The 24,309-nt window shown below is 43.5% G+C and overlaps 1 gene segment (V, D, J or C); it reads right to left on the bottom strand.

Annotated features, from left to right (window-relative positions):
- Positions 1 to 21,624: 21,624 nt before the first annotated feature.
- LOC137348660 (T cell receptor alpha variable 9-2-like) lies at positions 21,625 to 22,573 on the bottom strand. The segment is given in 2 exon segments: positions 21,625 to 21,992; positions 22,522 to 22,573. Coding segments are annotated over 2 exon segments (420 nt in total).
- Positions 22,574 to 24,309: the final 1,736 nt, after the last annotated feature.

Below are 24,309 nucleotides of genomic sequence, written 5' to 3'. Positions count from 1 at the left end.
CACAATCTCAGAGTAAGAGGTAAGCCATTTAGGGCTGAGATGAGGAGGTATTTTCTTCACTCAGAAGGTGGTGAATCTTTGGAATTTTCAACCCCAGAGGGCTACGGAGCCTCAGTCATTGAGGATGTTGAAGACAGAGATCAATAGATTTCTAAATATTAAAGATATCAAGGGATATGGGGATAGTGCGGGAAAATTGTGTTGAAATATAAGATCAGTCATGATCTAGCTGAACGGCAAAGCACCTCGAATGGCCTACTTCTGCTCGTATTTCCTATGATCTGGGGTCTACAATAATGTAAACAGAGACGGGATCTAGTGTAACCATAAATAGAGAGAGGGTCTATTTTAATGTAAACAGAGACAAGGACCAGTGCAATATAAACAGAGATGGGGTATAAATTAATATCAACAAAGACATGGTCTAGTGTAATATTATCAGAGACAGTGCCTAGAGTAATAGAAATAGAGTCAGGGTCCAGTGTAATATGAACAGAGGCTGGGTCTATTTTAATATAAATAAAGACTGTGTCTAGAATAATATAAACAGAGACAGGGTCTAGTGTAATATAAAAGCAGACTATCTAGTTTAATATAAACAGAGACAGGGTCCAGTAAAATATAAACAGACACAGGGTCTAGGGCAATGTAAACAGAGACAGTGTCTAATGTAATATTCACAGAGAAGGGGTCTAAGTGTAATATAAACAGAGACAGCGTCTATTTTAATGTAAACAGAATCAGGGTCTAGAGTAATATAAACAGAGACAGGGTTCAGTACAGCATAACAGAAAAAGGATCTAGTGTATTATGTGTAAGGAGGAAGATGTTAGTATGGTTCTTAATGAATACTTTGAGTCTGTCTTCGCAAAAGAGGGGGATGATGCATATATTGTAATTTAGGAGAAGTATGAAGTATTGGATGTGGTAAACATGGAGAGAGAGGAAGTATTAATGGGATTATCATCCTTGAAAGTTGATAAATCACTAGGGCTAGATGAAATATACCCTAGGCTATTAAAAGAAGCAAGAGAGAAAATAGCAAAAGGTTTGACCGTCATTTTCCAGTCCTCACTGGATACAGGTGTAGTGAATGAAGATTGGAGAACTGCTAACGTTGTACCTCTGTTTAAAAAGGGAGTTAAGGATAGACCGAATAATTATAGGCCAGTCAGTCTAACCTCAGGAGTGGGCAAATTATTGGAATCTATTCTGAGAGATAGCATAAACTGTCACTTAGAAAGGCACAGGTAAATCAAGGACAGTCAGCATGGATTTGTTAAGGGACGATCTTGTTTGGTCAACTTGGTCGAATTTTTTGAAGAAGTAACAAGGAAGACAGATGAGGGTAGTGCATTTGATGTGGTCTACATGAATTTTAGCACTGCTTTTGATAAGGCCCCACATGACAGACTGGTTAAAAAAAATAAAATCCCATGGATCCAAGGCAGTGCAGCAAGGTGGATACAAAATTGGCTCAGTGGCAGGAAACAAATGTTATTGTTGATGGGTGCTTTAGCGACTGGAGGGCTGTTTACAGTGGTTTTCCACAGGGCTCAGTACTGAGTCCCCTGCTTTTTGTGGTATATGTTAACGATTTGGACGTAAATGTAAGGGGCATGATCAAGAAGTTTGCAGACGGCACAAAGATTGTCCGTGTGGTAGATAGCGAGGATGATAGCTGTAGGCTGCAGGAAAATATCGATGGTCTGGCCAGATGGGCAGAAAAGTGGCAAGTGGAATTCAACCTGGAGAAGTGTAAGGTGATGCATTTGGGTAGGTCAAACAATGCAAAGGAATACACGATTAATGGAAAAATACTGAGATGTGTACAGGAAGTGAGGGACCTTGGAGTGAATGTCCACAGATCCCTGAAGGTAGCAGGACAGGTCGATAAGGTGGTGAAGAAGACATACGGAATTCTTTCCTTTATGAGCCGAGGTATAGAATATAAGAGAAGGGTGGTTATGCTGGAACTGTATCTCATTGGTTAGGCCACAACTTGAGTACCATGTTCTGGTCACCTCATTACAGAAAGGATGTAATTGCACAAGAGAGGGTCCAGAGGGGAATTGCGAGGATGTTGCCAGAAGCGGAAACATGCAGCTATGAGGAAAGACTGGATAGGCTGGGGTTGTTCTCCCTGGACAGAGAAGGCTGGGGGGAGATCTGATTGATATTTACAAAATTTTGAGGGGCGTGGATAGAGTAGAGATGAAGGACCGATTCACCTTAGCAGGGAGGTCAGTGGCGAGAGGGAAAAGATTTAAAGTGATTGGTAGAAATATTAGAGGGGAGATGAGGAAAACCTTTTTCACCCAGAGGTGCTGATGATCTGGAACTCACTGCCTGAAAGGGTAGTTGAGGCAGAAACCCTCAACTAATTGAAGAGGACAATGGATATGCACCTCAAGTGCTGTAATCTGCAGGGCTACGGACCAAATGCTGGAAGGTGAGATTTTAATAAGTGGACCGTTTTTCAGTCGGCACAGAAGTGGCCTCTTTCTGTGACTTAAACGTTCTATGATTCTATGAATATGGACAGAGACAGGGTCTAAGTGTGATATAAACAGAGCGAGGCTCCAGTGCAGTGAGGCAGCTCCTGTTTCGTATCAGTTGTACCTAACCGCTAAAAAGTCAATAAGGAATGAAACTGGACGAACCACCCGGTATAGACCTCGGCACCGGTAATGACAACGGCAAACTCAGCCCTCTCGACCCTTCAAAGTCCTCCTTACTAACATTTGGGGCTTGTGCCAAAGTTGGGAGAGCTGTCCGACTGATTAATCAAGCAAAAGCCTGGCAATAGTCATACCCACAGATTCATACCTAACAGACAATGTCCCAGACACGAGCATAACCATCCCTGGGTATGTCCTGTCCCACCGGCAAGACAGGCTCAGCAGAGGTGGCGACACAGTCAGGAGGGTATTGCCCTGGGAATCCTCAATATCGACTCCAGATTCAAGAAGTCTCATGGAATCAGATCAAAAATGGGCAAGGCAACCTCCTGCTGATTACCACATACCGCCGCCGCCCACGCCCCCCCCCCCCCCCCCCTCCCGCCCCACCCATCCCCTCAGCTGATGAATCAGTAATCCTCCACTTGGAGGAAACACTGAGAGTGGAAAAGGTGCAGAATGTACTCTGGGTGGGGGACTTCAATGTCCATCACCAAGAGTGGCTTGGTAGCACCTCCACTGACCAAGCTGGCAGAGTCCTAAAGGACATAGTTGCCAGACTGGGTCTGCAGCAGATGGGGAGGGAAATACATACTTGACATCGTCCTCACCAATCTGCCTGTCGCAGATGCATCTGTCCATGACAGGAATGGTAAGTGTGACCACCTCACAGTCCTTGTGCAGCCAAAGTCCCATCTTTACATTGATTCTACCCTCCATCGAGGTGTGTGGCATTGCCACCGTGCTAAATGGAATACATTTCGAACTGATCTAGCAATGTAAAACGAGGCATCCATGAGACGCTGTGGACCAACAACAGCAGAACTGTACTCAACCACAATCTGTAACCTCATGGCCCGGCACATCCCCCACTCTACCATTACCATTAAGCAGGGGAATCAGCAATGGTTCAATAAATGGTGCAGGATGGCATGCCAGGAGCAGCACCAGGCATACATCACAATGAGGTGTCAAATTGGTGAAGCTACAACCCAGGGCTACTTCCATGCCAAACAGCATAAGCAGCATGCAATAGACAGAGCCAACCGATCCATAACCAACAGATCAGACCTCAGCTCTGCAGTCGTGAATTGTGGTGGACAATTAAACAACGATCAGGAGGAGATGGCTCCACAAATATCCTAGATGATCCACCATGGCCTCCTCCTGAAGTCCTCAGCATCATAGATGCCAGTCTTCAACCAAGCCGATTCACTCTGCGAGATATCAAGAAGCGACTAAAGGCACTGAATACTGCAAAGACCATGGGCCCTGACAACATCACAGCAATAGTACTGAAGACCTGTGCTCCAGAACTTGCCGTGCCCCTAGCCAAGATGTTTCAGTACAGATACAACACTGGCATCTACCCGGCAATATGGAACATTGGCCAGGTAGGTCCTGTACACGAAAAGCAGGACAAATCCAGCCCGGCAAATTACCACCCCATCAGTCTGCTCTCGATCATCAGTCATGTGATCGAAGGTGTCATAGACAGTACTATCAAGCGGCACTTGTTTAGCACTAACCTGCTTATTGACGCTCAGTTTGAGTTCTACCAGTGCCACTCAACTCCTGGCCTCATTGTAGCCTTGGTACAAGCATGAACAAAAGAGCTGAACAAATACAGTGAAATAAGCAGATATTAGGATAGTGTGGGGAAAAGGAACTGAAGTGGATTATCAGCTATGATCATATTGAATGGCGGGGCAGGCTCGATGGGCTAAATGGCCTATGCCTGCTCCTATGTTCTTAATTCAAGAGGTGAATTGAGAGTGACTGCCCTTGACATCAAGGTAGCATTTGACTGAGTATGGCATCAAGGGGCCCTGGCAATGCGAATCAGGGGGAAAACTCTCCTCTGGTTGCAATCTTACCTAGCACAAAGGAAGATTATTGTGGTTCCTGGAGGTCAATCATCTAGTTCTAGCACATCACTGCAGGAGTTGCTTAGGATAATGTCCTAGGCCCAACCATCTTCAGCTGCTTCACCAATGACCTTCCTTCAATCATAAGATCAGAAGTGGGGATGTTTACTGATGATTGCATTATGTTCAGCACCATTCGTGACTCCTCAGATACTGAAGCAGTCCATGTAGAAATGCAGCAAGACCTGGACAATATCTAGGTTGGGCTGATAAGTGGCAAGTAACATTCGCGCCACACAAGTGCCAGACAATGACCATCTCCAAGAAGAGAGAACCTAACTATCTCCATTCACATTCAACGACAATGCGATTGTTGAATCCCCCAGTATCGACATCCTGGGGGTTACCATTGACCAGAAACTGAACTGGAGTAGGCATACAAATACCGTGGCTACAGGAGCAGGTCAGAGGCTAGGAATTCTGCGGCCAATAACTCATCTCCTGACTCCGCAAAGCCTGTCCACCTTCTACAAGGCACAAGACAGGAGTGTGATGGAATAGTCTCCCCTTGCCTGGATGGGTACGACTCTAACAACACTCAAGAAGCTCGACGCCATGCAGGACAAAGCAGCCTACTAGATTGGCACCCCGTTCACAAAGATTCACTCCCTGCACCACAGACGTACAGTGGCAGCACTGTGCACCATCTACAGGTTGCACTGCAGCAATGCACCAAATCTACTCAGGCATCACCTTGCTAACCCTCAACCTCTACCACCTAGAAGAACAAGGCCCTTTGGCCCATCGTGTCTGTGCCGGCCATCAGCACCCAACTATTCTAATCCCATATTCCTGCACTTGGCCTGTAGCCTTGTAGGCTATGGCGTTTCAAGTGCTCATCTAAATACTTCTTAAATGATGTGAGGGTTCCTGCCTCCACCACCTTTTCAGGCAGTGCGTTCCAGATTCCAACCACCCTCTGGGTGAAGTTTTGTCCCCTCAAATCTCCTCTAAACCTCCTATCCCTTACCCTAAATCTCTGCCTCTTGGTTCTTGACCCCTCTGCCAAGGGAAAAGGCTTCTTCCTATCGAACCGATCAATGCCCCTCATAATCTTGCATACCTTAATCATGTCCCCCCTCAGACTTCTCTGCTCCAAAGAAAACACCCCTAGCCTATCCAGTCTCTCTTCATAGCTGAAATGCTCCAGCCCAGGCAACATCCTGGTGAATCTCATCTGCACCGTCTCCAGTGCAATCACATCCTTCCTATAGTAGGTGACCAGAACTGTACACAGTACTCCAGCTGTGGCCTAACTAGCATTTTATACAGCTCCATCATAACCTCCCTGCTCTTATATTTTATGCTTCGGCTAATAAAAGCAAGTATCCCATATGCCTTCCCAACCACCTTATCTACCTGTGCTGCTGCCTTCAGTGATCGATGGACAAGTACACCAATGTCCCTCTGACTTTCTGTACTTCCTAGGGTCCTAATATCCATTGTATATTCCCTTGCCTGTTAGTCCTCCCAAAATGAATTACCTCACAATTCTCAGGATTAAATTCTATTTGCCACAGCTCCGCCCTTCTTACCAGCCCATCTATATCTCCCTGTAATCTAAGGATTTCCTCCTCACTATTTACAACACCACCAATTTTCGTGTCATCTGCGAACTTACTGATCATACCTCCTATATTCAAGTCTAAATCATTAATGTACACTACAAACAGCACGAGTACCAGCACCTATCCCAATGGTACACCAGTGGTCACAGGCTTCCAATCGCTAAAACAGCCATCGATCATTACCCTCTGCCTCCTGCCACTAAGCCAATTTTGGATCCAATTTGCCAACTTTCCCTGGATCCCATGGGCTGTTACCTTCTTAACTAATCTCCCATGCGGGACCTTATCAAAAGTCTTACTGAAATCCATGTATACTACATCTATTGTTTTACCCTCATCTACACATCTTGTCACCTCCTCGAAAAATGTGTCCACCTCAACAGAAAATGGTTGGGAGAGAGATTATTGGTTGACATTGTCCCTGTAAAATAATGCCCTTTCAGCACTGCACCTATTGGAAACCTGGTTGATATACTCAGTTTCTTAAGCTGATGTGGAATTTACAATTTACTCATTTTTAAATCAGAGTCAAGTCACTTCAGCGAAGCTGTTACTGAAATGTTTAATGTGTTCAGGTGACATTTTGTATCCACAGTGGTTAATACTGTTGCTGTTAAGCTTCCGTATATTAATATCACAAATAGAAATGTCTGGATTACAATTGCAAAACTTTTGATTGATGCAATTGAAATTCATTGAATCATGGAATCTGACAGCACAGAAGGAGGCCATTCGGCCGATCGTAGCGGTTGTTTAAAAGGGCTATTCAATCAGTTCCACTGTCCTGCTCTTTCCCCAAAGACCTGAAAATCTTTCCTCTTCAAGTAATTATTCAATTCCCTTTTGAAAGTTACTATTGAATCTGTTTACATCACCCTTTCGGGTAATTCATTCCAGCTCATAACAACTCAGTGCATTAAAAAAACTCCTCATCTCCCCCCTTCTTCATTTACCAATGATGTTAAATCCTCTCGTTATTGACATTCCTGCTGGTGGAAACTTTATATTGGATATTTTCCCCATGTGACTTTTGTGGTTTGGACTGGTGAAATGTTTGTTCGAGTGAGTGAGTGCAGAGGATTCAGGAGTTCGCTTTCTTCCTCAGCTCTTTCTCTGAGCTGAGACCAAGTGGTTAGATCTTTATGTAGTGTGGCGGATATCAGCTTCACCTGATAGGAAATGTCCCTGGTCACTTGTGAAACATTTCATTCAGTGTGTGACAGGATGTTGTTGGTTTATTAACAGTGATGAAAACGATAATCCTTCACCTGACAGATAAACTGCTTCATGATAAAAGCAGAAAGTGCTGGAAATACTCAGCAATTCTGGCAGCATCTGTGGAGAGAGAAGCAAAGCTAACCTTTCAGGAACATCAGAACACAGGTCAGCACTTTCTATTTTTATTTCAGATTTCTAGCATCGGTAGTTTTTTGCTTTTATTAAACTGTTGCTTCCTTGGTCAGGACAAAACCCAGCCATGGAAGCAGGAGTACCGAATCCTAACCATTAGACCATCAAGGAACATATCTGCGAGCTCTGAGGCCATTGTAAATATTATTGAAGCTATCGTGTTAATCTGTTAACTTAATTTGTGCTGGATGTAAATCCATTTCATAACCCTGCTGCTTACAGATCTATTTAAATGTGTCTGTATATTTCGTTCACTTTCTCGTCTCAATCTGTCTTCATTCAGAAAGTACTTTCTGCCTATTTATTTCCCTTTAACTTTTCATTTACAACTAAATACTGTCACAATCTTGTGTTTTTTTTCTCTTCTCGGGAAATACTACGGTGCGCCTTTAAAACTGTAAAAGATCAGTGCATCTTTAAGGCAGAAAGTTCTGGAAGCTCAGTGAGCCAGAGTGCATCCTGGTAGCCAAGCAACAGCCACAGAGAGAGAGAGGACACGAGATTCAATGTTGCAGTTTTGTCTTTTAATAATAGCTGAACAGCAGTCAGAAGCAGTGCTCTGAGACAATTTAAACTGCCAAAAAGCAGTGTTGTTATCCGTCAAAATTCTACAAAGCTTCAAGCCGAATTAATTCCAAAAAAATAAGAAAAAAACTTTTCCTTTCACAACAAATTATTGATATCTGCTGTGTTCATCGCTGGAAAAAAAGAAGGGTTTAGTGCTACAACAGACGAACTGCTGAACCCCTATCTTTGAGGGACCCTTTTTTCCATCGGACCTTGGAAGACTGCAAGTGAACTTTTACTGTGTTGTGTTGGAGGACTATTCGTCAGGATAGTAACTTACAAAGACTTGTTTATTTGTTCTATTTCTGAGAAAAAGCTACTTTTTCAAATCTACATTCTTTTAAATCGAAGTATATATATGCGAATGTGGGAGATAGATTTTTAAATAAGAAGTTATAACGTCTTTAGATAAAGCCTGGCTCTGGTATAAAATTAAAACCCGACCTGGGCCCAACCCGACAACAGCGAACCCGAACCCATCCCGGGCCCAGGCCCTTTCATTTTATTAAATGCCTGAAGCCGACAAATGTAGTCAGGTTTGGTCGGGTTCAGGTCGGGTAGCCAGGCTTTACTAGCTGGCTCATCAAGACTGCCCCACACCAAGGTAACTGGACCATCATGACTAAACGCTTCTTCTCTCTTCCTAACTCGCATCTAAATCTACTAGGAGTGGCAAAAAAACATAACAACCCTGGCCAATGTTGGGAAAAAACTCAGTAACTGTCCTCTCCATCGCCCTGCTGCCCTGGCAGTCGAAAACCTGTCCAGGAGTTTACATGGACCACGTGTTGCCTATAAAGAAACTTGCCTTCTATATGACGCAATCTTTCTCACGGTCAGGAATCGATCGTGTTTCCTCTTGAAGCCGCTGAGAAAGTCAACACCCACCACACCAGCTGACAGTGTATTTCAGATGCTCTACATTCTCTGGGAAAAGAACCACCTAACATCTTGTCTAGTTCTATGCGTACGTGGTTTGATATACTTTTATTTTTGGTTAAGCTCGTAGATGGTTTTTCTCTCTGCAATGTTACTTGTCTGCTATTGTGAAACAATCAGTTGGCAATTAATGGGGCAAAGGCTTGCTTTTGAAAATCAATCAACATTACTTCTACAGACATTATAACTTGTTTGAAATTATTTACATTTGATTTAATAATGCTACACTGTTTAATGTCTTCAAAATGGTTTTGACGTAAACCGAAGTTTCTAGAGATAACCAACTCTCTATTCACTCCCATGTACAGAACACCACCCCTTTGGGCTCAGAGGAGTACTTCATTCAAGGAACACAAGCTATTAGGTTGACTAATATAGACGGTGACAGTAAATCAATATGCCAGGGTGTTTTAATTCATTACTGTGGAAGATTTAGAATTTATACTTGGATGACCAGCAGTGATTATTCAATCCACACACCACCGCACCACCAACTCGCGCCCCCCCCCCCCCCCATATATACTATGAAAAAAAGGTGCACAACGCCAATTAATATCTAGACTAGATATAATCAATATTGGTTCTATGCATTTTCATTTTAATATTTGCATTTGAAACAGTGCATTATCAAAATTAAGATAACTTGAGTATTAGTTAGTCTCTCACTCATTCAGGAATGAGAATGAAGTAAGTTGGGTCCTGTGTTTTAGTTTATCTCATAATTCCTGATTTAATTTTGTCCACAAGATCCATTGACATGGTCATTGACACTCACTTTCAATCATAATTTGGCAGCTTTCCAGATGTACATCACACAACAGCTACAACATGGCTTTCTGCATAAACAATCCCATCATTGAATTCCGTGCCAGACTGTTTTTTCTTGTCCTCTTTCATTAACCGGGTAGATGTTTTTCTGCTTTTTTTAAGTTAAGACAAATCATCAATATGCTTACAACCAGGGTGATCCTGGTAGGGCACTACAGTTATTTTTCCCAGTCTGTACTTGCAATGTTAAAACAAACAAGTTAATAAATTATATTTTAAGCATGTGTTATGTATAAAATGAGACATTAGTGTTCCTTTAGAGGCTAATTTGAACTCTCATGACGTTACTCGAATTATCCAGTAAATTTCAAAGAATTTTGGCAATCACTATAACTGAAATATGAATGGACCTTACAATCTACTGCTGGGTTTCCTTTGAGCAGAGAAGACAGCCTCTAATTTGTGTTATTGAATTTCATACTCTAAAGTCATTTTAAATACAATTGCCTTAGAAATGCAATTCACAAAAATTTCCAGACTTGCAACCAGTTTGGAAAAATAACACATGTGTTACCACATTTTATTTTTTTTTAATCATAACTGTGAAAAGTTTGGTTCAAAAATGTCACACTTAAGTTTTAATGCATAATATGTATTTATACAGGTGTTTTCATATAAGCGGACATGACAAGTGGCACCAAGACAGTCAAAGCTAAGTACAGTCCAGCTCGACCCGGCCCGAGCCCGAATGCTGGACTCAGAATATAGACCCGACCAGAACAGGACGCAAGTGGTTTGGTCGGGTTGGGGTCGGGTAGCCAGGCTTTAGTTCCCAGACTCATGTTTCTAACAGCAGAACCGTTCTCCCTATAAGGACAGTGAGTGTAGCCCAGCTCGTGTTGTTTCCATTCACTGGCAGCCAGCTCTCCACATACTGGTCTGACAGCAACACTGGGGACACAAGAAAGTGAGGTGAGAGCATCCTGAAACACGATAGCAGATTATTGACGGTGGGGATTAGAACGGGTGCTTTCAAATAACCAACTCCCCTTTTACAGAGCGGACAGCGACAATGCGGCTACTCAGTATCTGGGTTGTGTGGGGAGCATTTCTGACAGGTAATTGTGGACAAAGCACATTTCTTCTTTTCTCTCATTTCTCAAACATGGTTTAAATCTGAATTTTAAACAGTCTTCCGTCTAATCTTTTCCTGTTTAAACATGTTTTTTTTTTCGAGACCGGAATCATGGAGATTCTGTCACTCAGCCGCTGGCCTCAGATGTTACGACAGAAGGAGAAGTGATGACTTTAAGCTGCACCTACGATACTCTCCTTTAATCTGCTGAGTGACGCTCTGAGTGATAAGGTGCAGGAGAAAGTAAAGAAATGCATCCGACCTGTCAGCTCTTCTGTTAAAACCTTTCTGTTAAATCTTTCTGACAGTTTCTCACTTTCTTCCGTATAGCCGATTGTAACAGTAAATAGAACTGCTATTCCAAGCGGTTTTTAGTGAAGGTATAATGGAGCCAATGTCGTACCACGGCTGGTGTTCGGTAGGTATGGTCATGATTTGCATCTGTTTGATGTAATGTGGTGCTACCAAACTTTCTAACATAGTATTATATTCAACCCTCAATTAATTTTCACTTCGGGGAAATTCGGGCAGATTCGGTGTCACAACCTTATACCGCGCTCTGCGTGGACTGAAAGAGATAGTCTGAAAATAGACTGTAGTTACACAACAAACTACGATAACCCCGATCTGTATTGGTTGCAGACAGCATTCGAATCAGGCTCCGCCTCTTAGTTTGCATCGGGATAACAGCGGAAAAACGGAAGCGGATTTTGTCAAGAGAAGATTCGAGGCTGAAAAGGCCAACTCTGAAGTTTCCTTTAACGATAACTGGAGTGGAAATCCAGGACAACGCTGTGTAATTCTGCGGACTGAGCAGCACAGTGGTTTAAAACTCATCTGTCGCTGAACAAAAGTCTCAGAGAAATGAAACTGCCGCTGACGGTCAAAGCAACCCGCGCTGCTCTGTAAGTGTCATCCGTGGCTCAGTCCGTCTCACTCCTGCATCTGAGTTAGAGGTTTGTACGGTGAAATCTAATTCAGAGTTTTCAGTCCATAATCCAAGCTGACACTCCCGGTGTCAGTACTGAAGCGGGTTGATTGGAGATTGCGTCATTGGAGAAAACAGTGAGACCAGGAAATGGCGATGAGCCAATAGGAGCCTCTGACAGGATCTGTTCCGGTCCGGGTTTGGGCTTTTAAAGGGGCCAGCATGTTCGGTCTCGGCAGCAGCCGTGCTGATATACAGCGCTTGGGTTGTGTTTGGGCTGTTTACTGTCGGTAAGGATGACGCCAATCGCGTGGCGTTCAAACTAAAATGTTTTTTTTTCACTAATGCGTTTGAATACTCAGTCTTATCTTCTTTCTGAACACATGTTACAGATCAGAGTGATGGAGATTCTGTTACTTAGAGATTCTGTCTTCAGTGAGCGGAAGAGAAGGTGAAGCGGTGACTGTAAGATACCTATAGCACCGCTGAAGACAGTTATTATTTATATTGGTACCGACAGCAACCAGAGAAGGAACTCCAGTTTGTTGCGTGGAGACGGTCCTGGAATACAGTGAAATGGAAAGGAACAGGGTTAGAAATCCGTTTCTCTTCAGAACTCGCACCCTCAGACTCCTTCGCAAGTTTAACCATTTTCGATTTGCAGATAATTAACTCTGCCGTGTATTACTGCGCTCTCTAGGACTCACAGTGATGAAAAGCAGTCTCACTCCTGTACTAAAATTGCCTTTGGACTGTGGGTGGGAGCTCCTGTCTGTTGAGTTTGTGTAGAATCGCGGGCAGATGTGCAGCCACAAGGTGCAGCGCGCTGTCGGGCGCTCAAACACCCACCGAGAGGAAACCAAATTTACCTCGGATCAAATTGTCATCCAACTGTTTCCAGGAGCGGCCGAGAAAACAAACTGCAGAATCCAATCGGGCAGACAGTTCCATTACTGAATCAAACTACCAGTTAAACTGTCCTTCCTGATTCTGATCAACTGTTCATTCACTTATAATCAGGGATTAATGTTCCGATCAGCTCTGAGATAGAGATTGCTGGCACTCAGCCGTCCCTCAAACCTACATTGTCTCACAGACTTCAGGCTGACGTCATACTGACTTCAGACATACGTCACACAATTGGAAGACTGACGTCACACAGAGACAGATTTAAATAAAGGCGAGACTGGGTACAGTGATGCAGAGAGGCACCAACAGCAGGAGAAAGATAATGGTGTGACTGAGTACAGCGAGTGATGCAGAGACGTCAACAGAAGGAGATAGATTAAGATGAGACTCAGTGCGGTGATATAGGGAGAGACCATCAGAGGGAGAGAGATAAAGGTGAGACTGAGTACAGTGATGCGGAGAGAGAGACCAACAGAGGGAGGTAAAGGTCAGATTGAGTACAGTGATACAGAGACACACCAACAGAGGGAGAGAGATAATGGTGTGCCTGAGTACAGCGAGTGATGCAGAGACGTCAACAGAAGGACAGAGATAAAGTTGAGACTCAGAACGGCGGTACAGAGAGAGACCAACAGAGGGAGACAGATAATGGTGATACTGAGTACAGTGATACAGGGAGACATCAATAGAGGAAGAGAGATAAAGGTGAGGCTGAGTACAGCGATACAGGGTCACACCAACAGAGGGAAAGAGATAAATGTGAGACTGAGTGCAGTGATACAGAGAGAAACCAACAAAGGGAGGTAGATAAAGGTGAGACTAAGTACAGTGATACGGGGAGAGACAAACACGGGGAGTTAAAGATGTAGTTACAGACAGATACCAGCAGATCGAGAAAGTGAACAGTTTAATAAAGGTTGTGCTGATTACTCTTCCATTAGAATGAACGCTGGTGCCGTGCAGTGAAATAAAAGAATTGGCACTCTCTGTGCCTGTTTGACATAAATTGCATCACAGGGATATAAAGGGAAACTAACGCTGACTGAAACTCGGTGATACACATACAGAATGCAGAAGGTATAGTGTCGCAAGGGACATGGAAATATATGTAAATATAGAAATTGTAAAGGGAATGGGGAGATGGGGAGAAATGTGCAGAACCTATGGAGAAAATCATTAGGAAAGTGATGTTGAAAATAATAGGTGGGAAAGAGGAAAAACAACTAGCATGTTAAAATACAATAATTATGCAAATGAAATAGGACAATCAAGTGATTGAATGAAAGAGAGATCAGATCAATGTCCCTATGCAGGTGAGTGCCTGTGGATCAGCTCAGTGTCTATACTCAATGGGTAAAAGGTGATACCGAGAGAGCAGCTCCCAGACTCAGATCCCAGCGGCAGAGGCCTCTGACAGGCTCAGGAAACAACTATTCTGGGCACTGGCACATGGCAGAAGCCACCACCGCCCCGTCACCATCACCACTACCACCACCACCACAACCATGGACACTGACAACTCCCCTTGGACTCTTCCACATTTCAATTTTAGGGTCTAAGACACAAAAATCTGCCAGTTGTTGGGCATATGGACTGAGCAGAGCGGAGTTTGAGTGATAAGGCTGTCCTATATAAGGGAAATCAGAATCACTGAGCTGCAGTCAGGTTGATAAATGTCTCTGTACTTTCAAACACTCTGTCTCACTGCACAGCTATTGAAAGTGTATTGTAGGGTAGCGGATAATAAACAGAGGCATGGTCTGGTGAAATATTAACTGAGATATGGTATACAGTGATATAAAAGGCAAAACTTCCAGTGTAATATAAACAGAGGCATGGTCTAGTGACGTAATAACTGAGATAAGGCCTAGGGTGACATAAGATGATATAAGGTCTAGTGCACATTGTATATAAAATAGAATGGAAAGAGTGTGAGTCACCTCACGTTCCGTATCAAATGAAACTGATCTGTTTTCACTTTCTGAAATGTCCACTGTGAGTTGTTTGTAATGTCCGTTTTTGTAAATTTTATGAATAAAGTATATTTTTGGGAACAGAGGCATGACTTCGTCCACTAATAACAAAGACAGTCATTAATGCAATATAAACAGAGGAAAGTGATATTGCAGTAATAACTGAGGCAGGGCCTAGTATCAAATATACAAAGAGATGGTCGCATGCAGTAAATAAAGAGATAGGGGTCTGGCTTATTATAAACAGAGGCATGGCCCAGTCCAGTAATTAGTGAGACAGGGCCCAGTGTAATATAAACAGGAACATATTCTAGTGCAGTACAGCTGAGACTGGCACTAGTGCAATATAAACAGAGGCATGGGCTAGTTCAGCAACAATTGAGAGTGCCTGATGTAAAACAGAGATCGCGTGTAATGCAATAACAACTGAGACCGATCTAAGGGTGAAATATAGATCGGCAAAATATACTTCGAGTGCTGCGAATGGATTCCATGTTTATCACCAGATCATCTTAAATCAGATTGTTAAAGCATTAACAGCATGGATGTTAGAATGTTTAGAAGTTACCGGAATCTGTAGCTTGTTCTCTGGAGACCATCGGATGAGACAAGGTTAGGCCGGAGAATCTGCTCGCCCGAGGAAAGCTGAACTCACCGACTTAATGTGTGTGGTTTCCAGGAGCACAGTAAGATTTGAAACCACTGAGTTGCTGATAAGCAAGTCCTAGTCCAGCTGATGGACGAAGTTATCGTCAGGAACCTTTACTTAGCCGCCGTCTCTGTGTATGAACTATATAATGATGTCAGATCTCAGCATTTCTAGAGACCCAAGAGATTAGGGGGAATTAGGAATTGAAGGAAATTAGTATTAGTAAGAAGTTCGCATTGGAGAAATTATTGGGGTTGAAGGTTGATAAGTCCCCAGACCTGATATTCTACATCCCAGAGTGTTGAAAGAGGTAGCTATGGAGATAGTGGGTGCATTGATGATCATCTTTCAAAATTCTACAGATTCTGGAGCAGTTCCTGCAGATTGAAAGGTCGTAAATGTCACCCCACTATTTAAGGAGAGAGAAAACAGGGAGTTGCAGACCTCACATCAGTCGTTGGGAAAATGCTAGAATCTATTCTAAAGGATGTGATCAATGGACACTTGGATAATAATGATATGATTGGGCACAGTCAACATGGATTTATGAATGGGAAATCATGTTTGACGAACCTGTTGGAGTCTTTTGAAGATGTTATTAACAGAATTGATAAAGGGGAGTCAGTGGACGTGGTATACTTGGATTTTCAGAAGGCTTTTGATAAAACCCCCCACAGGAGATTGTTTAGCAAAATTAAAGCACATGAAATAGGAGTTAATATACTGCTTTAGATTAAGAACTGTTAACAGGCACAAAGCATAGAGTAGGAATAAAAAGGTCATTCTCGCGTTGGCAGGCTGTTACTAGTGGGGTACCGCAGGGATCAGTGCCTGGGCCCCAGCTGTTCACAATGTATATCAATGATTTGGATGTGGGGACCAAATGTAGTATTTCCAAGTTTGCGGATGACACAAAACTAGCTGGGAAAGTGTGTTGTGAGGAAGATGTAAAGCGGCTTTAAGGGGATTTGGACAGACTTAGTGAGTGGGCAAGAACGTGGAAGATGGAATATAATGTGGAAAAATGTGAAGTTATCCACGTTGGTAGGAGAAATAGATGTGCAGAGTATTTCTTAAATGGTAAGAGATTGGAAAGTGTAGATGCACAAAGTGACCTGGGTGTCCCTGTCAATAAGTCACTGAAAGCTAACATGCAGGTGCAGCAAGCAATTAGAAAGATTAATGGTATGTTAGCCTTTATCGCAAGAGGATTTGAGTACAGGAGTAGTGAAGTCTTGCTTCAATTGTATAGAACTTTCGTTAGACCACACCTGTAGTATTGTGTGCATTTTGGGTCCCCTTACCTTAGGAAGGATATTATTGCCACAGAAGGAGTGCAACGAATGTTCACCAATCTTTTTCCCGGGATGGCGGGACAGTCCTATGAAGAGAGATTGGGAAAGTGCAACTGCATTCTCTAGAGTTTCAAAGAATGAGAGGTGATCGCATTGAACCTACAAAATACGTAAAGGGGTAGACAGGGTAGATGCAGCTAAGATGCTTCCCCTGATTGGGGAGTCTAGAACCAGGGGACACAATTTCCAAATAAGGCGGAAGCCACTTAGGACAGCGATGAGGAGTAATTTCTTTACTCAGACGGTTGTGAATCTTTGGAATTCTCTACCCCAGAGGGCTGTGGATGCTCAGTCATTGAGTATGTTTAAAGCAGAGATTGACCGATTTCTAAACACAAATGATCTAAGGGGATATAAGAATAATGTGGAAAAAAACAATGAAATGGATGATCAGCCATGATCATATTGAATGGCGGGGCAGGCTCGATGGACTGAATGGCCTACTCCTGCTGCTATGTTCCTATGTTCCAGACAATGCTGCAGTGATTCCTGAGGATGTGCTGCCATCTGGTGGAATAAATATGAATTTCTTCTGGGCCGTGTTTCCATCGATTCAGAGAACTATTGTTTCCGAGTTCCTTTTGTGCGACATTCAGAAGGAAACTATACCAAAGCGTTATGGTACTTAAATTATTGTATTTGGTACAAGAGAAAACAGAGTTAACAAATCATTGCTAACAATCTTACCAGCTATGGCAATACATAAGATAGAAAGGACATTACCCTTTCCCACTATGAGCACCGTTGATCTGATTAACTGAACAGTGCAACGAACAGCTCAGCCCTTCTTTTGTACCTGTAAGGGTTACGGAACACCACCTTTCCTAAAGGAGAACCACTACCAGGGCCATGATTTATATCCTTGACAATACCCATGATGCTCCTTCATTGCCTCAAGCTCGTACATTTCAATTTTTGAGAATATATGTGACGTGTCTTTTAAGTCTTGGTAACGTCTTGTTAAAGTAATAACATGTCATTGTGTTCTTGTTATTTACAAATAATGGCAATGACTTTAAACTGTTAACTCATCTTGTAAATTATACCAATCCCTTTAGTGAAACTGCTCCCCATTTTCTAGTCTTGATACAATGTCCTTTTCAGTGTTTGTACCTCACTATTGCAAACTATTTTTTTCTATTAGCATTTTGTGCCGGTCTTCTGACCATCTTGTCCCGGTGCCTCGAACGCACCATGCCTATTCTTGCAGATTATTGGTCCATTAATCATTGTTCATCAGCTTCTAATCCTGTCCTGAAAACGACCTGTTAAAATCTGTTTATATTGTAGATTCTTAGTTGTGCACAGTGATAGACCGCAGCTCCGAGACGGTCAATCGGTACAATTTGCCTGACTGCTGGACTGTATCAGAAAACCAGTTCTGAGCGAAATCCGCCTGAAAAGTATCACCGCCGCTTGTGTCCCTCCGGACTGCAGACTCGGGCTGTCTGCCTGGGTATTGGCGGTACCAGAATAAGTAATAACCATGGTCGGTATTGGTGCAGGTTAAAGTGACATCTTCTCCCTCTGTCTGTGTGAGCGAGGACACCCGCTGAGTAATAGAATCTCCTTCGCTCAGATTTGGAACACACGGTTAACGGAAGCAGAAATCATCGATTTAACATTCAAATGAACCGAAATTCACAGTCAGTGTTTCATAAAATTAAATAGAATTTAGAGCATATAAAAGGTCATTCGGCCCAACCGGTCTATGCCAGGGTTCACACTCCTCACGAGCATCCTCCAGTTTCGTCACCTGACTCCATCAGCTTTTACTTCCATCCCTTTCTCCCTTACCTGTTTATCTACCTTCCCCTTAAATGCATCTATGCTTTCACCTCTTGTGGTAGCGCGTTCCACATTCTTGCCACTCTCTGGTGTACACATCTACTTTTCTCTCCTGTGTTGTCTCCTTTATGGGATGGGATTCGAAAGGTTCCATCCAACCTATTCGGAAAGGGATATTCAGACTGTCCTGAATGTGTTGTTTACTTTGTGAGGTACAGTCCTACAGGCTCTACTCATTCGGTAAGGAAAGGATTTTACTGGATTGGAACCCAGCGCCAGGTCTGTGCCTTTGCAGAGTCACGATCACAAAGTGATGGGATTCCCCTCAATTCCTTCCACAAGGAGGAGAGGCATAAGCTGATCATCAGACAACTGTCATATCCAGATGTGAACCGCTGGCGAAGTTAGCAGCAGATCAACAAATTACGTCGAGTGAACGATATCCGTTTCCAGCCAATCGAAGAGCAGAAAACCCACGTGACTGAGACCTTAACTGGGCGGTGCTGACTTGAAAATGCCGGCTGTTCAAATGTGTTCACTCAGTCCGTGTTCATCCGGTGTGAACTGTGTCCCGTTTTCTCACTATAATTTTAATTACGAGGATGTATTACTCGGTTCCAGTGAATCTATTGCCTGTGATTCTGTCTCTGCTAACATGTAGGTACAGGATCTGAACTCAATAATCCACTGTATTTATTTTTTATTCACGTTGCTTCGGAATTTCATGATCTGAGTGTTGTTTTCAGGTCGATGTCTCTCGGACCGAGTGTTCCAGTCTCCAACTGCAAGAACAGTCCAGAGTGGGGATTCGGTGACGATAAACTGCAGCTATGACATGTCCAGCATTTACGCCATGCATTGGTACAAACAGAAATCCGGTCACGGACTGGACTGGGTAATAAAGCGAATATCGAGTGGAAAAGAGAAAAAGGATCGATTTGAACTGGATCTTTCCACTGCGGACAAACGCGGCCAATTTGTCATTGAAAGCACGGAGAGCGCGGATACGGCGGTGTATTACTGTGCGATAGAGCCGCACACTGAGAGGAAACGCGGCATTCACTGTACAAAAACCTCCCGCCTGTTGACAGTTCCGGGACGGCGGCAGCAATCGCTCCAGTAACACAGGGCATGCAAGGCGGGTCAGAGCGAGAGCAGCAAACGGAGACTGTGAGCGGGGCTGCCTCGGGAAGTGTTACTGCAGGATCTGTCTCTGTAATTCCCATTGGATAGCGGGTTTGAGCAGAGATACTGATGGTCACAACATAAAGTATCGGACTGAGGAGCCAGTCACTCAGTGAGTGAGGTCTTTGGTGTGAGGAAAGCTTCAACTTTGCTTAATTGTGAGATTATATCCAACGGTGCCGAATCGGTCACTTTATTTTATGCTGCTTTGTGCCGACTCATCGAGAGCATTAACAACAGTCTCCTATAACATTCGTGTTTACACTGAAGTGTCCACTCTGTGGGGGAATAATGTTCTAGCCATCGTCCCAAAGGACCAGAGGCATCTCTCCTCATTAGAGAGAGACAGATGGTAATGTATAGCTTGAGGGTCACCACTCAAGCGTGGGCCAAGGTGAGGAGGCAGACCTCCATGAACTACAAGAGACAGTACGAGGATTGAACCAGTGCTGTTGGCGTCTTGGGGGTTGGGGGGGGGGGGTGGTGGTGGGGGGTTGGTGGTGCGGGTGCGGGGATAATGAACGCGTTGTAAATGAATGCGTTAGTGATTACGCTAACACAACATTCAGAGTAGCTATCCACAAAGAGATCAAAGGTTCATCAAACCCTAGCCCGCACCTCAACCACTCGCAACACTTCAGTCTGGTCAGTGACAGTGGGTGAAATGAAGTGAACATTTTCATTAACATTCAAACCGATAATTTGCCACTTTGAGGTAATATCTTACCGCCATCATCTGCCGGTGTTGACAAAGTATAGGAGAGGAATATGAGCCCGTTCCACAAATATCTGGTGAAACCGTTAGAATAATGTCTGCGTGAAACTCACAGGAGGCGGAATTCCACTGTGCTGAAATTAACCACCTGGAGAGGGAAGTGATGGCTCGTGACACGGGATAAACTCCTCACTCGCGTTGCAGTCCTGTCTCTGTGCCTGTGTCCTTCACTACAGGGTTGATATAAAATATATTTTATTCAAACGGTAGCTTTACACCAGCAGTTGCTTTAAGATTTTTGGTATCTGTACAATAAAAATAATAGGTGTGGTACGGGGAAGGTTTGACGATGAATAACAGACAGAAAAAAGAGAGGGGGTGATGGAAGCATTTTACTGAAAATCACAAACCCTATCACAAATATAAACAAGTTTCAAATGTTGATGTGTTTCCCCCACAAATCAGGAAGAACACGGGACTGAGTCTTGAAGGAACAGCGATAAACATGTAACCATGGCGCCCTCTGGTGAACATAATCAGAATTTTTTAAATCGTTAAAAGCAGGCAATCAGATTGTCACAGACCTGAAACTTTAAATCTGCCTCTTTCCACTGATGCGCCCAGACCTGCTAAGTATTTCCATCACTTTCAGTTTTTCTTTCAGATTGTCTTCGGGATCGGTTCCATCGCCCATTTACAGGATGATGTGTTGTGGTGATGCTGATGGTGAATTCCGAGTCTCCTACAACAACATCTAAAGGGATAGAAATATTAATCGGCTCGCAGATTTGCTTCTTGTTGCTGCGAATTATAAACAAAAGCAAACTACAACCCGCATTCACAGCGACTCGCTTTCATTTCCTTTCTGTTCAAATGGTGCGGGATGCTGGTGATCAGATCCAGATTGTCAGTATGTTTCCCCTCTTACATTTCCACATATAAGTGCTCTTTCGCTCGTTATCTCTTTCGATAAATGCCTTTCAGTCACGTAACTACATTTGTATATTTTATAATGTGATTATTATGAAGGAAATTGTATATGTGCTGGAGTTAAAAGAGCAACATGTCATCACGAATGCGGACACCAACTGAGACTCGCCCCAGTCGTATAGTTCCCCTGACTCGCTCATACTGAGCGACTGTCAGACAGTTTTTGTACAGGTTCAGCCCAGCTCTGTGTCTCTGTGGGTCTCAGCGCGCAGTAATACACCGCAGAGTCTGTCAGTTCTGTTTTGGACACTTTGAACGGAACGGTTCGGCTCGATTCATTGAACTGCGCTGAAAAATGGTTCCCTGGAATTCCACCTGTGTTCCCGCTGTAACTGTTCCGCTGCAACAGATACTCTATGGATCCACTGGGGTGCTGACGGTACCAGAAAAGATAAGGATTGGCAATGCTCGTAGCTGTATAATTGCAGAACAATTGAACATTCTCTCCTTCCCTTACTGTTGTTGCAGCCGGTGTCTGTGAAACGGAGTCTCCTCGACAATGTCCTGTAAGAGCCCAGATCAATATTAACTTAAACAATGTCACCTAACAATGTTTATCCCCCCAGAATCAACCCGTGATACACGACACTTAACTGAGAATTAAATCAGGACAGAAATACATTTCTCCCAGCTCAGGAGCTGCAACAGGAAGGTGCTTGGATCGAATGGGTAAAACTTCCTTGAATGAATTTCAGAACCTTCCAACGGGATCAGATCTTCAGCCTCACTTCCTGTGATGTGTATGTGAAACTCCAAACTGTCTGCTGGTTAATTATTCGCGTGCCTGTCGAAGTAAATCATTGGGTCCCGCCTGATGGAGTGGGTGCTCTGCCATTCGCCTGAAATTTCACCTCAACTCATCCGCTTTCATTCACTGAGCGAAGTTTGTCGATTTCCCAAACAGTATGGAGACAAGATGGATCCCGATGATAATCTTCACTGCGGATCAATTTATTGGTATTCCTGTCTTCAGTGCACTGACTTATTTATCAGACAGATGTGAAACACAGAGTTAAATCATCTTCGAACTTACCTGTCAAGAGAGCTACAACTGCGACGATTAAGCAGTCAGTAATAGCCAACATGTCTGCTGAGAGGTAATGGTGGATTTGAAGAGGATTCGTTGCACCTACAATTGATTTTAGTCAAGGGACGAGAAGATGTTGCGCAATATCCGGAGTGCAGGTGTGATCCAATCAGCTCCATTGTTATGCAACTCATCCAATCAGCTCACAGCTCCTTTGTCCTCCGCTTCAGCAGAGGAACGAAGTGAAATTGTTCTCTTCAAAACTGGGAACTGGACGGAGAGTAAACCAATGTTGTCCCTTTAACATGGTTAGACTCTGAGGTGGGAGCAGCAAAGGGGAATAATAAATGCTGTTCTCGTGTCAGTGCCGAAGGCGTCTATTAAAATAGCAGCTCACTGACCATTAGAAACACTCATAGGCAATATAAAGCAGAGGGTTTGAATAGAATTACTTGGAGATTACAGCAGAGAAACAGGCCATGCAGCCAAACTGGCCTTTACAGCTTAGTTTCTGTTATACTGTCAGTTAACCGTGCAGGTCCGAGTTCTGATTTGGTGAGAGGAGCTGAGAGTCCTTTGCCAGTTTTTCTATGGACTGACTGCACCTCTTTAACAGGGTGGGGCGCAGCGCGGCAGAGTCAGAGACAAGAGCCCGCCGATTTTAAAGGAACCGTTTTCGTGTCTCTGTTCAAATCAGCAGCGAAGCGGTCTGGGAAGTCTGGAGAGTTATCCTATTTCCCCATGCCATATCGTTTCAATAAATATCTCGGAGCTTCTCCGGGATACCAGAAGATGTAAGGAAACGTATCGGTGGTGGAGTAATTGCAGTTCAATATTAAGGACTCTTCTTCCTGAATCGTTAAATCAGGCGGTTCCTGGGACATTGAAACTTTGCCACACGTTCCTGTAATATAAATATAGGATGCATCAGAAGTCTGGGAGTAAATGTAATACTTGGAACAGGCACTGACCAAATAAACATCGACCCACCGGGTAGCAAGATAATTATGATTAGTAAGGAACGTGGGAAGCATATGACGTCTGTTTAGAGTTCGGTTGAATATAGAAGCATGTTTTAAATACATTGATCTCTCTGTCGTCTGATATTAAAGAGTAAACTCAGATCACGGACAGGCTTCAATTATTTGGAAACTGAAGGGTGCTTCGCAGGGGCAACATTGGCTGATCTTTCTTAAGTGACGCAAGTTGTGTGCCAATCGGTGTTAACTGTGTCCAAATATTGCAGAATCTCTCCAAATTCTTTCCTAGCAAATCGGAGTTAGTCTCCCTCTCTCTCTCTCTCTGCCTCTGTCCCTCTCTCAATGAATATCCCTTTCTCTCCCCCTCCCCCTTTCTGTTTTACTGTCTGCATTTTCCATTTCTCCCTCCCTGTTTCTATTTTTCCCTTTCGCTCTCTCTCTCCATTCTTTGTCGTTCTCTCATGAAGTTGAAAAGTGGATAAATTAATGCAGTCAATGAGTTCCACCAAGAATTGCAATTATAAAATTATTGATAACGTGATACACACAAGCTGTAATTAGACGCAATAAGTGACATTTGTTGACGCATATTCAGCTGTGAATTGTTTAAGATGAAAATCTCACGTGATTAGAGAGCGCCATCCTGTGTGCAGGAGACTTCCCAGTAAAAAAAATATCCTTAATTCCCCGACTACTGTAAACCCAGACGTTATTATTGGTAACATGATGCTGGTGAAGATGATAATGATGGCGGTGGATCATGTTCGAACATGTATTTCAGACCAGATTCGGGGAGATTCTGTCATTCATCCGC

This window comes from Heterodontus francisci, chromosome 34 (assembly GCF_036365525.1).
Source record: "Heterodontus francisci isolate sHetFra1 chromosome 34, sHetFra1.hap1, whole genome shotgun sequence".
Lineage (NCBI taxonomy): Eukaryota > Metazoa > Chordata > Chondrichthyes > Heterodontiformes > Heterodontidae > Heterodontus > Heterodontus francisci.
The sequence above is the reverse complement of the archived record's forward strand: the minus strand, read 5'-3'. Positions and strand labels throughout refer to the sequence as shown.